Below are 18,158 nucleotides of genomic sequence, written 5' to 3' on the forward strand. Positions count from 1 at the left end.
ATGGTATGTCGGAAGGTAGAGACCATGTTCTTGATGATCTAATGCTCGGCTGCTTTGTGTGATGGCTGAACAAAAGGCACTAAATATTTCCTTGTTCCATCTTCAGTGGCCTTCAGAACAAAATGTCTCTTTAAGCCCCTGAAAATCTATCCAAAGAGGAGAAGTTTTGTTGGAATAGTATATATTTTCTGTATTCTTGTTTATCTGTAACAGAAATGAGTAAAGATAGCAAAAGGTTGTTTTGTTCAGTAGCTCAACAGTGACCAGCCCAGTGATAAAACTGTCCACGGTGTAGTATGGAAGCCCCTGCGTACCATTGGGAGAGTGTTCCTGGAGCTGATATTTGAACTTAAGAGGCAAGGCACAAGATGTTTGCAGAGGAAGAGTGGAAGCAGCCACTTCATTGTATGAGGAATAAGAAACCCAAGACAAAGGCTGTCATGGAACAGGTCACATTATGTGAAGGTAAGACTTAAATACTGGCTATTGGAGTTTTAAGCAGAGGAATGGCTTCATCAGTTTGCTCTACAGATAAGGGACAACCGTGTGGTAGATCTAGGCCATGAGAGAAAAGGCTCCGTGCAAAAGATAACCAAGGCAGGAGAATGTTGTAATTGTTCTGGAAAACCAGGGCCTGGACAAAGGGAGTTCAGGCATTAGCAAAGGAGACAAGAGGAACAGGTTTTAAAAGTCTTATTTAGGAAAGAAAATTGGACAAGACTTAGAGACTGATGATATTTACTAGATACAGGGGCCTCTAGGTTCCTGGTAAGGGTGACTAGAAGGATGGGAGACGGCAACACCAAGACAGAAAATAGAGGAAGAGAAGAATTGGTTTGGAAGAAACCAGGTATGTGAGTTTAGGTTTCAGTTGTGCTGTTTGAGATGCCTGTGTTTTCCAAGTCTGCTGTGCAGCTGGATACCAGAGTCTGGAATTTTGGTGGAGGTGAAGCCTTGAGAGGGAATTAGCACAAACCTTGGATTCATATTTGCCAAGTTTTTATTACAACTTACCAACTAGAATGCTCTAGCTAATATTCCAACCAGTAAGTGGTGTTAATCAGAGTGTAACTAGGACATCAAATTTGTGGATTTCTGGTAGATCATGAATAGGACACCCTCTTTTCATTTGTTTGAACCTGGGTCTGAGCATGATCTGTAGATTTCATTTGGTTGCTGTGCCTCTCATTCCTGTTTTCCTCATGTCACTCATTTGTCCTGTACAGTGGCCAGTATCTGGCTGTGTGCTTCATGTGTCCTTTAGATTTGTCCTCTGTCCCTAAAAACTCAGTTACATTCAGAGGCTTGGCAAGATTCAGGCTCGGTTTTTAAGGGATGAATTTTCACAAATGTGCTGGGTTCTAGTTCCTGTCACATCAGAAGGCATATATCTGGAGTGCCTGCGTGGCTCAGTCAGTTGAGTGTGTGACTCTTGGTTTCAGCTCTCACGATTTGTGGAATCGAGCCCCACAGAGCCTGCTTGGGAATTCTCTTCCTCCCTCCCGCTCTCTGTCCCATCCCACTCACGCACTCTCTCAAAATAAAAAAACCCACAATGTATTATTTCTGAAATAAAAATTCACTATTAACAAAAAAGAAGGCACATATCTTGTCCGGCTTTCAGTGCTAATGGATCAATGGTTCAGGTGGGGGCAGCCTGCTCCCTGCATTCATTGTCCCCTAAGGATTTTAACATTTCATTGGTGATTTTTACCCTAGTCTGCATTTCATTAATGTTACAATAGTGATTTTCTAAATTCCATCATTGTTTCCTCTATTAGCTGGCAAAAATTTCTTTAAGGAATTTTCCTTTAATGACATTTCCCTGAAATACATTTTAAACCCTACCAAATTTACCCTACCACTTTTACCAGATTCTGATTATTAATCATACTTTTGGTTAATCCTCTTGGATTTTTTTCCTCTATGTGTATGCTTTCTCTTCTCTAACTGCACTGGGAAACACGTCACGGGCATCTTGCTCTTACTCCTTATTTCTAGGGGGGAGTAATTCTAAAACAAATCCTCCCTTTTTGAAGCCTTTTGTGACACACTCCTGGATAGATTGAACTATTCCATTGAACAAAATCCTAATCAGCTTGAGTGAACATAGCAATTGATGGGTTTTCATTTATTTTTGCTTTATAGTTACTGCTTTTGTAAGCCATCTTACAACATGGCAACACTAATACTATACAAAGATGTTTATCATTTAGGTTTAGCTTTAACTTAAATATATTTAGAGAAAAACATTTGTGATTAGATTATTAGGGCATGGTAATGTGTTGTGTATATAGATTAAGCTGTTCACAGAAATAATTCTACAACCTTGAAGTACACAGGTACAAATTTGCATTTTATGCAAAAATCCAGGTTTTATTTTTACTTATTCTTACATTGGTGGGAGGTGATGTCAGAAACTTATAGGCAAACGAGAACTTTTGTTTTCTACCTCTTAGCTGAACAAAAATACACACGATGTGGCATTATCATTAGGCAAGACTTGCTTTTTTACATTTCACACAAGAATACAATATTATCCTTTTTTGAACGAAATGCCCAGATTACTAAGGAAACCATCTTTGGAGGAAGTGTTTAATAAGCATATTTAAATAAATCCTCCAGTAGAAATGGGAGAATTCATTGCCTTTACTTAGAAGAAGGCTATGTAAGTAGTTATCTGTCAAATTTATCTGTGCAGCTCACCAACATTTCCTCATTGGAAAGATCAGTATTTCCACATCACAGTCCCCAAAATGACTTTCAAGTCTCAAAATTCTGTGTCTCCTTTGGCTTGCTTCTCTCTTGATTCCACCCAGGCTTTATTAATGGTTCGCTTCATATCATCATCTCCATCTTCATAAATTTTCTTTAGAACATTCATCAGTCCCTCACTAGGATCTGTTTCAGTGTCATAGGAGGGCTTCCTATTAAAAAGAAAACAAATAATGGAAATACAAATATATATATATAAATGATCCCATTTACTGCTATGTCCTTAACATAATGAATGCCTCCAGTTCAACCAATGTCCAAGCAGGGCAAATTATCTTCTTCACTTATTAAGTGCCAGATCACATAACTGGCTCTGAAGAAACAGTAAGACAAAGACATAGTCCTGTACTCAGGTAATTCGTTCTCGATTTAAAATCAATTCAGATAGCTTCTAACCCTAACCAACCAAGTGCACGCAGGCTACCGGGGAAGGAGTGAGAGGAATGTGGAAGACTAAGCAACTCAGTGTAGGACATGGCCACTGCAGGATATTTAGAGCAGAGTAACAGTTTGACCTAGGATGGAAGTATCTTTAAATGAACACTTTTTGGAATGGTCATTAATGGATAAAAATACTTTTTCACTCTACACCAGTGACTATGAAACTAAATTACGTGTAAGAAACTTGTGTGGAATTCTTAGACTAATGAAAAGTAATCTCTGAGAAAGGACCTGGTATCCATATAGGAATACCACTGGCTTAGTGTTAAGAACCAGTACAAAATAGCCAATCAAAACTAAAGCCCTGGGTATAAAGCAGCTTGCTGGACATGTGCCCTCTTTTGGTAGGTTCTGACAGTTGAAAGATAGAGGATAATTGGGTTACTCAGTGGACATTAAGAGGTAAATGGTCAAATCGCAGACTACAGCTCTTCTCCACCATAGCAAAGTGTTAAAAATCTACAATCCCAGCAAAGAATACATTAGAATTCTTAAAGAAATGAAAGTAAACTCACTCTTTTTCTTTGCATTCTTTTTCAACCTGAGTCAGGTAGTCCCACCTCGTGTTTTCTGCTTTCTTTCTACATAAGATAAGAACTGTATCTGTCTTAACCTGGAAGAAAAGCAGGAAAACAAGTACAACTTACAACACATGGAGAGAGCATGGATATTTGGAAAACATTTACTCATCAAGTTACTATTACGTGTAAGACCTGTTTTACGTGTAATACTTTTACAAATAGGCCAGAGTCCAAACACTCATGGAAGAGAAAGACCATAGACGAGTAAAATTGGAATACCTTCAAATATAAAGACAAAAACCAAGCTAAGGTGTCAGTGGGCTTCAAGGGGGAACTTCATTAAGAAAGGCCTCTGTGAGCTGAAATCTGAGCAGTGGCCCAAGATCTGGAAGAAAGGGCACTGCAAGGAGAAAGGCTGTAAAATGGGATGATTTTAGTGTGTCTGATAAAAAGAGAGTGGTTGAGATTTTGGTGATTGAAAGAGTTATCTTAGAGGGGTCAGAGATAGGCAGAAAGCAAGAGAATATACTCTTTCAACAATGATCCATATAATTCCTAGGATTATTTGAGCATTCAATTATGGGATTAATGGATGAAGAAGGAAGCAGTGAGACACAAGATAATTCATAAATTACATTCTAACAGTACCTTTAACCTGCTACATAACTGTGCAAACACAGATGGCAGAATGGCACATCTATGTACCAGATGCATTAAACCCTATTTAAATTAAGTAGGAAAGAGATTATCTGAATTAGTGAGAAGTATGCATAATAGTTTAAAAGACTGTTTTACAGCTTTTACTAACTACAGTTAGGCTGAGTGCTGAAGTCCTTTTATGTTTCGAAATTTTACATATCATGCTAATAATAACTACCATTATTTAAGCACTTTATATAATTTCACTTTAGTATATAATTTCAACTGTGTAAAACAAATCACTGCCATCATACAAATGAGGAAACTGAGGCACAGAAGGATAAAGTGAGCTGCCAAAAAGTCACAACTAGTAAATGGAAAAACTGGCATTAAAAGTCAGTTCTCACTCTAAACCAATTTTAATAGTTTATTCCCTCTCCCGATTTTAATGGCATTATTCCCTTTAATTTTTTTTTTTGAGAGGGCGCAAATGAGTGAGGGGGCAGAGAAACAGGGCTCACCTGAAGTGGGGTTCGAGCTCAAGAACAAAGATCATGAGCCGAAGTCAGATGCTTAACTGAGCCGCCCAGGCACCCAAGAATCTATTCCCACAGAACAGGAGTTGACAAATGGCCAGTTAGTATTTCAGGGTCTGGTGCAGCTCCTTGTTTCGTTATAGCACAAATGCAGCCCCAGACAACACCTAAGTGAGCACAGGCATGTTCTGATAAAGGGATCAAGCTGTAGTTTGCTGACCCCTGTTATGGAGGATAAATTAATTCTAGCTCATCTCAATTCTAAATCAACCAGGTTCAATTTAATGAGGTTTTACAATATTATGACAAAAGAGCAAACTTACTTTTTTTGAACTGCCTTCCACAGAGATGGGTTTCAAGAGATTATTCACAATCATGGAGTAACTCTTTCCATTTAGATTCTTTACCAAGAGATCAAATGACCTACAACACAACAGTGAATACATAAAGCTTTGTGCTCTACAGCTCTTGTGGAAAAAAGACATGAGTTTTATTTCAGGATGTGCATTTGGCCACCCCTGGTGAGAGTAACCTCTTTGAAACACGTATAAAGGACAATTCTAAATTTAAGCAGTTTTAGAAACTGCAAGAGAAAAGAACTGGTAATAAGGCAATCTCGGACTTAATGATCACTACCTTCCCCATTGTGAAAACTCACCTCTCTGTGAAATGCACCTGCACATTCTCAGTGGGGATTTGATGAACTCCAGTTAAGGTAATGTAGATTTTCACAAACTTATCTGACTGATCCCATCCTAGTAACAAAAAAAAGGGACATGAGTAAAGTCTCAGTATCTCTAGAACAGCAAATGCAAATGGCTCCTTAAACTGGAGAAAACTAAATTCTAGTAATAGAAACATGGGGGGAAAAATTAAAATAGAAGAATTTTCTAGATGGAGAAATTGAACTTCATAACAGTTAAGCAATCTACCCAAAGTTAGGCAAAGCTAGTGGTAGAACTGAGATTCAAATCCAGGTTTACTGAACACAAAGCCCATATGTTGTTTTTTTTTTAATATACCTTAGAATAAGGAATATGAGCATTAAATACATTCTTTTAAGAGTCGCTCATTTTTCTAACACCACACACACACAAATAAACTCAAAATGGATCAAAGGCCAAAATGTGAGACATGAAACCATGAACTCCTAGAAGAGAACATAGGCAATAACGTCTCTGATACTGGCCATAGCAGCGTTTTTCTAGATGTGGCTCCTGCGGCAAGGGAAACAAAAGCAAAAATAAACTATTTAAGACTAGGGGCGCCTGGGTGGCTCAGTCAGTTGAGCATCCGACTTCAGCTCCGGTCATGATCTCACAGTTCATGGGTTTGAGTCCTGCATCAGGTTCTGTGCTGATGGCTCAGAGCCTGGAGCCTGCCTCAGATTCTGTGTCTCCCTCTATCTCTCTGCTCCTCCCCTACTCACACTCTATCTCTCTCCTTCAAAAATAAACATTAAAAAAAATAAACTATTAAGACTATATTAAAATAAAAAGCTTCTGCACGTAAAAGGATCATCAACAAAATGAAAAGGCAACCTATTGAGTTTGCAAATTCAATACTTGCAAATAAGGGGTTAGATATTCAAAATATAGGAAGAACTTATATACAACTCAATACCAACCCCTGCCCCCCCCCACCAATCCAATGAAAAAAAAATGGGCAGAGGACCTGAACAGACATTCTCCCAAAGACCTACAGATGACCGACACATAAAAAGATGCTCAATAATCATCAGGGAAATACCAAATCAAAGCTACAATGAGATTATCACCTTACACCTGTCAAAATGGCTAGAATTAAAAACAAAAACAAGAAATAACAAGCGTGGGTGAGGATACGGAGAAAAAGAAAACCCTGTGCACTGCTGGGTGGGAATGCAAACTGGTACAGCCAGTGTGGAAAACAGTATGGAGGTTGCTCAGGAAATTAAAAATAGAAATACCATATGATTCAGTAATTCCACTACTGGGTATTTACTTGTGGAAAACGAAAACACTAACCTGAAAAAATATGCACCCTATGTTTATTGCAGCATTATTTATACTAGCCAAGATAGGGAAGCAACTTAAGTGTCCATCAAAAGATGAATGGATAAAGATGTGGTATATAGGATACACATGTGGAATATTACTCAGCCATAAGAAAGATCTTGCCATCTGCAACAATATGGAAGGACTGGAAGAGTATTATGCTAAATGAAGTCAGAGAAAGAAAAACAAATACTCTGATTTCATTTATATGTGGAATCTAAAACACCAAACAAAAGCAGAAACAGACCCATAAATACAGAGAACACACCAATGGCTGCCGGGAACCACCACAGGCACAGTACAGTGGTGAAGGGGAGTGGGAGACAGAGGCTTCCAGTTATGGAATGAATTAAGTCGGGGGGAATAAAAAATATGGCAGGGGGAATATAGCAGATGATACTGTAATAGTGCCAGATGGTGCCAGATGGCAGCTACATACAGCATAACACAGAGATACTGAATCACTATGCTATGTATCACTATGGGCCAACTACACTCAAAAAATTAAGCACCCCCCCCCCCCCAACAAAACAAAACACCCAGCTCATTTTCTTTTTGTGGAATTTTTCTCCTATACCTAAATATCAATAATTCTCTACTAAACTGGATGGCTAAACATCAGCACCATCTAATTTCATAATCCTTTCTACTTCTCTAAGCAGTTAAAAGTCAATCATAGTTTCCTTAATTCCCTTCCCTGACAAAGTAGAATTCAGAGTCCAATTCATCCAAATACAATTTCACTAATCAAGATCTACTAAATGCCACTGAGGCATACGTTATCAAACTATTCGTATTATTCTCTAACCTAGATGAATGGCCAACACAAAATACATATTAACTTCACGTAGAAAGTATATTCTAAAAACATATATGTATTTATCGTATATATAGATTAAATACATATATCCCAGACTGTCCCTTGCTTAGTCCTATACAACAGAAATGTACCGGTCATCAAAAAAGATGTCCTAGAGAGAGTTCTGCAGAACCTCGTCCAGTTTCTTCCCATGCATTCAGTCCATCCCTGAACGCAAATCTAGGTTCCTGGATGCATGCCATAATCCTACAACCTCAGACCAGTTTCCTATGGTCGAGTAAGTACACAGCATTATCTCCTTATTGTACCACAGTTCGTCTCTGAAGCAGGACACACTGCTTTTCATTAGGACAATACAGAAAACACTGCCTTTCACCTCCCCAGGCGTGTCCTCTGCTCATGCGATCCCCTTCCTTTCCTCACACTTGCCAAACTTGCCCTCCAAACTCAAGTATCTCTTGTAATTCTCCATTCCTTACCTCCTTCAGATTACATCAGCTGTACTCCCACAGAACTTCCCAAATCTCTATTCATTTAAGCAAACGGGAAGTGACTGCTACATGCTAGATGTTGTGAGCACAAAGAAAAATGACCATCCCTCCCCTCATGAAAGCTCCTCACACCGAAATTGCATTGTTGCAAACAACCTACTGAGGGAAAACAGCATTAGTACATGATCCAGTGTTAGTTGTAGGTCTGTGTTCTAACCACACCATGAGCGAGGATCGGGTCTTGGTCACTGTTGTTGCCACGAGCCCAAGCACAATAGTGGCACATATTAGGCGCTCAAAGATGTTTCTCGAATATAACTAGATTCCCTTCCTCAGATAATACTGGTGGTTGTTTGGCAAAATATAATGCAAAACATGATTAAAGCAAAACAATCTGTGTTCCTCATATGCTGAACATATTTCAGAATAGGTTCATTTTTGTTGCTACTCATTGTACTAAATCATTTTGCTCTCTTGTTAGAAGCTTCTAGAATGTATTCTTTCCTTTCTTCATCGATGGGTCTTCTCTTTCAAACCACCAAAAGCAAACACTGAGATTGTTTTAAAAATTGAGTTTGTTAGTGGGTCACTACTCAGGAGTAAGTTACTGGAAGGCAGAAAGAGCTGGATGTAGGGTAGTGAGTCATACCGTAATTACTGATTTTCACGGTGTATCCCGTTGTAATGGGAGCAACCACAGCAGCTGGCTTTTCACTGTCAACAAGTTCTGCTTTTCTCTGTGATTTCTGCTGCACCTTGTTCTTGATTTCAGTCTCGATCTTGGATTTTTCAGTCGTAAGGGCATCACGTACTCTTTTTCTAGTGGCCTTTTCCAGGAGCACCTTCACCTCTTCTAGATCTTTCTGTAGCTGTGTTAAAACAGAAGGTAAGTTAGCTATGATAGAAAAGGTAATAGCTGGATATTATGCCCACTGGTCATTTCAATTTACTGAAGAGCTAAGTATTAAGAGGCTCATTTGAATTTTCTAGGGTTGGTTACAACCTGAGATTCTTTTCTCCAGCCTATAGAACTGTAAATAACTAAAGCTTCCTGGTTTTTTTTAAGGAAAATTTAATATTAATGTATCAAGAGTTAATTAAGCCTAAATTTTTCACTCTGGTAGATGTTATCTGCCTTTGTTTTAGAACATTTTACTTACAAGATATTTCTGTGATTCATAAAGCTGGATGAATAAATCTTTAAAAAAAAGAAGCTAATTCATGGATTTCCTTTTAACATCTCTTCCTAGTCATCAGATATTAGGAATTTTAAAAATCTTTCAAAAGATGAGCAAATACATGATGAACAGGGTAAAATGCTATGGTAACTTTACTGAAGTAGTCTTTCTGTGATTGTTCCTCAGACTCCTACCCCAAATGTTACACATCAATAAGTTTGCATTTTTAAGACGAAATAAAAAAATAAAGACCTATTTTTGCTTTTAAGAAAATGTCTTGGGGCGCCTGGGTGGCTCATTCGGTTAAGCGTCCAACTCAGATCTGGTCATGATCTCTCAGCTTGTGAGTTCGAGCCCCGCGTTGGGCTCTGTGCTGATACCTCAGAGCCTGGAGCCCACTTCAGATTGTCTCCCTCTCTCTCTCTCTGCCCCTCCCACGCTCACACTGTCTCTCTCTTTCAAAAGTAAACATTAAAGAAAAATTTATTTAAAAAAAAGGGGGGGGGCGGGGGAGAAAGTGTCATTCTGAATCTCAGGGGTAATGCTGCAGTCCAAAGTCTGGGTCTTGGCTGCACCGCACAGGAGACAAACTTAGCTGAACAATCCAAAGTGTGACATACTCCTGGTGCACTAAAAAACCCACCTGTTTGTTCTTCTCTCCTCATGTGAATACACTGCCTGCCAGTGTCTATTTCTACTTTCTGCAGAATGGGCCAACATTTTATGAAGAGTGAAAGATAATTAATCAGCTTAAAACCTTTTCCCCAATTATCCTCTGATGTACTGCAAATGCATAATATCCTTACAAACAAGGGTTTTTCTTAAAATAATTTTACATTCTGGCTTGATTAATAACAACTTGACTCTAGCTGAGTTCTTATTAAAAAAAACAAAAAAAACCACCTTAGTATAGGAGCGCCTGGGTGGATCAGTGGGTTGAGTGTCTGACTCTTGATTTCCAGTTAGCTCATGATCTTGAGGTTCATGAGTTCAAGCCCCTGCATCGAACTGTTAGCGCTGAGCCTGGTTGGTATTCTGTCTCCCTCTCTCTCTGCCCCTTCCCCAAGCACAGGGGCATGCAAGGTCTCTCTCAAAAATAAACATTAAAAAAAAACCCTCAATATAAAAATCTTCAAATGCTTTATAACTTAGTATAATGTCCAAAGTAGAGTGTTATGGTCTTGTTTATTTGTATTATTATTTATTTTTAATTACATCCAAGTTAGTTAGCATATGGTACAACAATGATTTCAGGAGTAGATTCCTTAATGCCCCTTACCCTTTTAGCCTATCCCCCCTCTCACAACCCCTCCAGCAACCCTCTGTTTCTCTGTATTTAAGAGTCTCTTATGTTTTGTCCCTTATGTTCACCTGTTTTGTATCTTAAAGTCCTCATTCATATGAGTGAAGTCATGATATTGGTCTTTAATTTCACTTACTATACTACCCTCCAATTCCATCCACATAGTTGCAAATGGCAAGATTTCATTCTTTTTGATTGCCAAGTAATACTCCATTGTGTGTGTGGGTGTGTGTATCTATATATATCTATATATATATATAGGTAGATATCATATATATATATAGATATCATATATCTATATATCTATAAATATCATATTTAAAGTCTTGTTTCTTAAGTCTTACAAAATGTAGTAACAAATTCAAATGCTTTCCCGGTCTTACATTATCTCATTTAACTCAGATGCCCCTCCTTTTACTTCTCTGTAACTACTAAGATGGTATACAAAAAGTCCAACTGTGGCCAGTCTCCTGTCCTTATCTACTCTTCCCACCCCCAAAAGTCCTATTACTAAGACAACAAACCCTGCAATTTCATCTATTGAGCACAGAAGCAAGATGCTTTAATTCAAAGCAATAATTTATCATGGTGGTCTAAAAAATTCACATTGATTCTAATACCAGTATGACAAAATTTTTGAAATGTAAAATTAGTATATTTGTTCCCAAGTAAGGATTCAGTTAACAACAAAAACAAACAGAAAATATATCAAGTCTAAACAAAATGTTTTATTTCTTGACTGTACAGGAATTGTTTCTAGAACACTTAGGAAAGAACTCTGAGAATTAAGCAAGGAATTCTCAGGCCTCATTACAGCCAATTTTGGCGCTCACCTACTACAAAAGGAAGGTATCCACTGTAAGTCTGAAGCAACTCACAGAAGGCCTGTTTTAGGTAATTCCTCAGTTCTTCTACTTGCAAACCTGAAACCAGTAAAGTTGATCCCTTTGGTACTTTTCCTACCCACAAGGTTTAAGAAGTAATTTAGGAGGCATTCATTTGTTTTCTTTATGCAAAATCCCATACCCCTTTTATCCCCACCCTTAAACACATTCAAGCTTTAAGTATTTCCAAATTCTTCACCAGGGAGCATTAAAACCAAAGTGCCTCAAAACAAAAGGACTTGAACACAGCCACCAACCACATGATAAAAGATGTTCAACATCCTTAGTCATTAAGAAAATGCACATCAAAATCACAATAGGATGCCATTTCACACCCACTAGGAAGGCTAACTTCAACAACAAAAACCCCTGAAAACAACAAGCCTTAAAAGGGTGGACAGAAATTGGAACCTTCATACACCTCTTGTGTGAAGGTCAAGCGGTGCAGCCACTTTGAAAAGAGTTCACGTGCTCCTACAATTCCACTTTTAGGTGTATACCTCACAGAATGGAAAATACACGTCCTCATAAAAAGTCGTACACAGTATTCACTGCGGCACAGTTCAGAATAGCCGAAAATCATTCAAATGTCTGTCAACTGATAAACAGAGAAACAAATGTGGTATATCCACATAATGGAATATTATTTGGCCATCAAAAGGAGCACATGCCACACTTCGGATGAACTAGAGATTATGATCAATGAAAAAAGCCAAAAGTAAAAGGCCACATACTGTAAGACTCTACTTATAAGAAATGTCCGGAGTGGGCAAATCCATAGTGACAGTGTAATTAGTGGCTGCTGGAGGGAGGGGAAGTAGGAAGTGACTGCTTAACAGACACTTAATAGGTTTTTGGGGGGAGTGATGAAAATGTGGAATTATAGAGCAGTGACAGTTGTGTGACACTGAATATTTATCCTAAAAACCATTAGACCAGCGGTGGGTGTCTCAGTCAGTTAAGCATCCCACTTCGGGATGCTCAGGATGTGATCTCCCAGTTCCTAAGTTTATGTTCAGCATCAGGCTCTCTGCTCTAAGCAGAGCCCACTTCCGGTCCTCTGTCCCTCCTCTCTCTGCCCCTCCTCTGCTTGCCTTAAGATAAATAAACATTAAAAAAAAATTTTTTTTAAATAGCCAATACTTTAAAATAGTTAAAACAGTGAATTTTATATCAAACAAAAACTATCCCAGAAGTGCCCCTAAGTGTGTATTTTTAAGTACCTCAACTGAGAAAAATTCCTTATTTTGAAAAGGATTAATACTGAGTTATCCATGTGTGTGACTGTAAAGTCACCGTAGAGATGGTTTCCTCAGGACACATGGAAGGAAACCCAAGGCCTAACACATACCATAAACCTGGGGCAAGGTATTCAGACCCCCCCCCCCACACACACACACACTCTTTTTCTTCATTTAAAGCAGATTCTTAGACTTCCAAGTCAAGTCTGGGATTTTTCAGACTTGTTCGTATTGAGGAAAAGATTTCCAGAAAACAAATCTCGTTAATAGTCAACACTTTTCTGTAAATAACAGTAACATGCAGTGACATCCTACTTAGGCCAAGAAAAGCGCAATGTAAGTATTATGATTCCCATTTTGCAACTGTGCAAACTAAGTCTTCAAAAAAGTTAACCCGCCCCCGTTCAGAGTTTATAGAGCTTTCGAGAGAAAAAGGCTATCCGCCCCCCAACCCCCGCCAGTCACAACTAAATTTTGCCAAGCACGGTCTGAAACATTTTGGATACTAAAATGTGGCACCGAACAGCACAGTTATTTGCCCAAAGTAACACAGCTACTCATATGCGGAGAGAAAACAGGACGAGAATCCAAGTGCCGGGAGCAAAGGCTTCTCACCTTCCAACCACTTATACGGTGAAATGACCCTCGGTTTCTGCAATCAGCACTAATTTAAGGAAGCTTCACGTCCTCGGGCTAGTATAGAAGGGGCAGACGGAGCCGGAGGAAAACGTGAAGGTGACCAGCTCACCCAGGTCCACCGCGGGCACTACCTGCAGCCGGGGACCGCGACACAGCCCCGCGCCCCCAGCCACCGGCTCGGGCCGGGGCTGAGCGGCGGACGTCGATCGGCAACTTTCCCCGGGCAGCGGAGGCCGGAAGCCGGCAGGGGCCGCTGCAGGTGGGCGGGTGGGCGGCCGAGGCGAAGCTCGGGGACCGGAGAGGCGACCACCGAGCACCTTATCACGGGAAACAGGGCGTGAAGGGGGTGGGGGGCGAGTGCCGGGAGACAGCGGTGAAAGCCCCGCACGACCGAGTGAGGACGATGAGGCCAGACCCTTACCTCTTCCAAAGCTGAAGCCATGGTCAGGCTGGGTCAGGCAAGGCCCGAGCTGCAGCCGCGCAGAGCAGAGAACAGGAAACACCACCGAACCCGCTCACCCGGACGCAGGCCCCACCCGCACAAGGAGCAGCGCTCGCAGCCCGTGCGCACACTCGACCCGGCGCGACACCCAGCCCGCCTCCCGCACGCGGCGCCTCTGGAACCTTCGCGAGCCCGCCGTCGCCGCACCCCCTCGCCCCCCCCCCCGCGCGCGCGCGCGCCGCTCACCTCGCTCAGCCCCGCCCCGCCCAGCCTAGCCCCGCCCCGCCCCCCGAGCCTCCTAGTAACGCTCAACTCTCGCGAATCCACCAAGAGCTCGCGAAAAGTAACGCCTCTTCCTCCCAGCCCGGGAAACTGTACGTATTATACTTTGACGTCGCGAGTCCCGGCTGCGCAGTCGCAGTTCAGAACCGCTGTCTCGGCCTACCTTCACTCAACCCCGGAAATAACGTATGGGTTTTCCGGCTCCAAGTCGGAAGTTGATTAGAGAGTCGGCTGACTCCGTCACCTCTAGGACACTGGGTTCGGTAGGCAGCCATCTTATCTAAAGCTAATTTGTGAGCCTCTTCGAAAAAAGGACAAAAACAGGGGGAGAAGGGGCAGGTTTTTTATGTTAAAAAGGGGAAGGATGAAGACGGTTAACGTAGAGGATCCTGAAGGAATAGTTCGGTTTTCAGTGGGTTCTGGCGTTCTGAATACGTCACCACGATTTAGCATCTACGATATGGTGGCGTCATCACCGAGCGCCTTGGGAGGTGGGGTCGCGCTGGCCACGTGACGGGGCCCACTCGAGCGGCCCGAGAGTTAAAGCGGCTGATGCGACAATTGTGGCCCCGCTTTTTTACGTTGACGAAGCACTTTTCTGGTACTTTCGGCACCTTCACCGACCATTCTGCAACCCTCTAGTTCTACCTCAGGGTTGGGATTCGATTTAACTGAGCCTGTGGACCAGAGAAAATGTAGGCTGGGATTACATCATGTTCCTCTTTTCAGATTATTTTAGCCTTTGGCAGCCTTAAATCGTTGCAACACGGTTGGGAACAAACAGTAACCTCTGGGAAGTCAAAACCCTCACAGCTTTATATATCGCCCAAGGTAGCCATTAGAATCAGCAAGTCTGAGAAGCCAAAAAGCTACTAGAAAAGTGCAGGCTGATCATTGTCGTAGAGAAGATTCGGGAGTACAGCGCAAAAATACACGAACTGCAGCTACTCACAACACGCGTGAATCTCACAAACCTGACGTTAAGGGAAAGAAGCCAGACATACAAGAGTTCATGTCGTTTGGTTTTATTTAAATGAGGTCTAAAACCAGTAAAACTAATCGGCTGTGGTGTAAAAATCAGGACAGTCTTTATTTGGATGGGGGACAATGACCGAAAACGGCCACGAGGAGGCTTTTAGTTTCAGTTACAGTTCGGTTTCTTGATTTGGATGTTGGTCAGAGGTGTGTTCACTTTGTGGAAATTTCATGGAGCTGTAAACTTAAGTGTAGTTTTCTTGTGTGTGTTATACTTAGCTGAGAGTTACATTTATAAGTAGGCCCAGGAGGGAATTTTCCCGAAAAGATGAAATGTTATGCTGATACACACAATTGTCAAAATTGATAGAATGAACTCTAAAGATCTGTGCGTTGTATTGTATGTTAATTCCTGTTTTCTTAAAAAAGTGTCCGGCCCAAAGCCTGGAATTATGTATACTTAAATTAGGAACAAATAGCCCATTGCCCTCCATGAAAGCTTGGCCTAATGCAGTGATTTCCCAGTTTGCTTGATGCACCTAGGGCAACTCTCCCCACCCCCAGATATCCTAAAGTTACAAGATTTTCGATGCCATCTATTATCCCCTGACTCCCAAATCCGCAACACCTCTCCTCTGGACTCTGCTTGTGCTTAGATGTCTGAGAAGTACATCAAATTCAACTCTTCAAAAAACACAAAAGCCTCCGGAGCCTCCTCACACCCCCTCAGTGTCTCCAGTTATTCTCCAGCTCTGCGAATGCTCACCTCAGACTCTTCATTGCTCCGGCCGTGGCATTTCTACTCGAGTCTTCAACCTCAAGTCCTACCCTCTGTGCTGTAGCAAGACTTACTGGCCCTACCTACAAAGTGTGTTGATAATCAAAACACTGCCGACAATCTCCACTGCTACCACTGAAGACCAGGCCGTAGTTACTTTATCCGGAGTTTTAGCATCGTAACTGTTTTCTCTCCTCACTGTGCCTTTGTAGTTTTCCACAGCAGCCAGAGTAATGTTTTCATGTTATTATATTCCTTTGCTTAACAGCCTCCAATAGCTTGCTGTTAGGCTGAGAATAAATGCAAACTCTTTGCCACGACCTAGCGTGTGCGGCATGATCTTATCTCACCTAAGTAGCATATCATGTCTTATCTTCCAGAACTCTTCTCTTCACCGCTCCCCGATCTCCGTGGTTTAAATCCAGAGTTTGCTGCGTCTCCCTCTTTCTCTCTGCTCCTCCCCTGCTCACGCTCTCTCTCTCAAAAATAAACATTAAAGATATTTTAAATCCACAGAGTTTGCTCTCACCTCAGAGTCTGTATTCTTGTGCTTTGCTCTCTGGAATGCTTTTCCTCCAGACCATCACATAGATCATTTCTTCATTTACTCAGGTTTCTCAAAAGTAACCTCAGGGATCCTCTTGATGATACTAGATTTCAGAGAAGCAGAATCAGTAGGAGACAGATACTTATTACAAGGAATTAACTTCTGCATTGTGGGAACTGGCTAAGCAAGTCCCAAGTCTGTAGGCTGGACAAGCAGGAAGGGATTGTGGGCAGTCTAGGCCCCATGAAAACGGGTTGAAACTTTCATCCACACAAATCGGGGCGGGAAGAACTCCATTCTTCTCTCAAGTAAGTCTCAGCCCTGCGTTAAGACCTTCCCCCTGATTCAATTAGGCCCACCCAGATTATCCCAGATAATCTCCCTTACTCAAAACTGATTAAATTACTATGCAAAATACTTTACATAGCAACAGTGTTTGACTGAATCACTGGGAGTGTAGGCTAGCCAAGTTTACATATCAAAAAACCATTTTACCAACCTCATCGCCCTATTTCTCTCCACCCTCTTACCCTGTTTTTCTTCTTGGTAATTATTACCACCTGCCATATATTAGTCTTTTCCTACTACAACATTCTTGGGAGGGGGATTGTGGGCATTTTGCTTACTTCTTCCCTCCGATACATTCGAGAATGTCTTTTTTGGTTGTCACAACCGGGGAAATATTACTAGTATCTAGTGCGTAGAGGCCAGGGATGCTACTAAATATCCTACAATGCAGAGGACAGCCCCTCCCCCCACCAAAAAAAGAACGCTTCGGCCCAAAATGTCAATAGTTTTCTCTGAGGTTGAGAAAAATTCTTTGCTAGGGTTTAAGCTTCACAGAGGCAGTATCTTTTCGTCCACTTCATTTCTAGCACTTAGAGACTGGCACCAAAAAACAAAAACAAAAACAGACTGGCACAGTAGACAGGCAGTAAACTTGCTTGAATTAATGTAATGGACCTGGTAATCTGCATTTTGTTTTATTTTTATTTCTATTAAATACTATGATTTTTATTTTGTGAGTCCATGCTAAAGCCTGAACTTTTCCATTCAAGTAAACTTTTTTTTTTAAGTTCATTTTGAGAACAAGGAAGGGGGCAGAGACAGAGAATTCCAAGTAGGCTCTGCACTGTCACCTCAAAGCCCCAGTGCCAGGCTTGAACTCACTAACCATGCGATCATGACCTGAGCTGAGGCTGGACGCTTAACAGACAGAGCCACCCAGGTGCCCTGCAAGTAAACTTTTAAAAGATTTTGTTCTGTCTCCCTTTGACAGTAATCAAAAGCTTTGTTATAGGTGAAATTTCAAAAAGGTGAAATCAAGAATCCCATGCAAATATAAAAGGAGCATGTGACAACTATTTTATTCAACTCCGTTAATGAAGGAACCCAGTAAGTTGTTAAACATGTATCACAGTGCATTTGCATAATGGATACTTAGAGGCAACAATAATGGAATGTTAGTGTCAGTAAAGTTAGAGGGGCACCTGGGTGGCTCAGTGGATTAAATGTCCAACTTCAGCTCAGGTCATGATCTCACAGTTTGTGGGTTCGAGCCCCACATTGGGCTGTGCTGACAGCTCAGAGCCTGGAGCCTGCTTTTGATTCTGTGTCTCCCTCTCTCTCT

At 41.2% G+C, this 18,158-nt stretch overlaps 1 protein-coding gene across 1 annotated transcript; it reads right to left on the bottom strand.

Annotated features, from left to right (window-relative positions):
- Window positions 1-2,349: 2,349 nt before the first annotated feature.
- CACYBP (calcyclin binding protein) lies at window positions 2,350-14,153 on the bottom strand. The gene is made up of 6 exons (XM_019425409.2): window positions 13,926-14,153; window positions 8,909-9,128; window positions 5,571-5,667; window positions 5,236-5,335; window positions 3,732-3,829; window positions 2,350-2,927 (listed from the first exon to the last, which is right to left on the bottom strand). Exons 1-6 carry the CDS (start codon window positions 13,944-13,946, stop codon window positions 2,771-2,773), a joined length of 693 nt encoding a protein of 230 aa, XP_019280954.1. The 5' UTR covers window positions 13,947-14,153; the 3' UTR covers window positions 2,350-2,770.
- Between the last annotated feature and the right edge of the window lie 4,005 nt (window positions 14,154-18,158).

The sequence above is a fragment of the Panthera pardus genome, unplaced genomic scaffold (genome assembly GCF_024362965.1).
Source record: "Panthera pardus isolate Hobbes unplaced genomic scaffold, ASM2436296v1 HiC_scaffold_21, whole genome shotgun sequence".
In the NCBI taxonomy this organism is placed as follows: Eukaryota; Metazoa; Chordata; class Mammalia; order Carnivora; family Felidae; genus Panthera; species Panthera pardus.

Bases quoted from the DNA above. Each gene is read 5' to 3' on its own strand.
- CACYBP (XM_019425409.2), bottom strand. From the start codon at position 13,946: ATGGCTTCAGCTTTGGAAGAG. The intron at 3,830-5,235 runs GTAAGTTTGCTC...CTTTTCTTCCAG, and splicing joins TGGAAGGCAGTTCAAAAAAA to GTTAAGACAGATACAGTTCT. The intron at 2,928-3,731 runs GTGAGTTTACTT...TCTTTTTAATAG, and splicing joins AAAGAATGCAAAGAAAAAGA to GAAGCCCTCCTATGACACTG.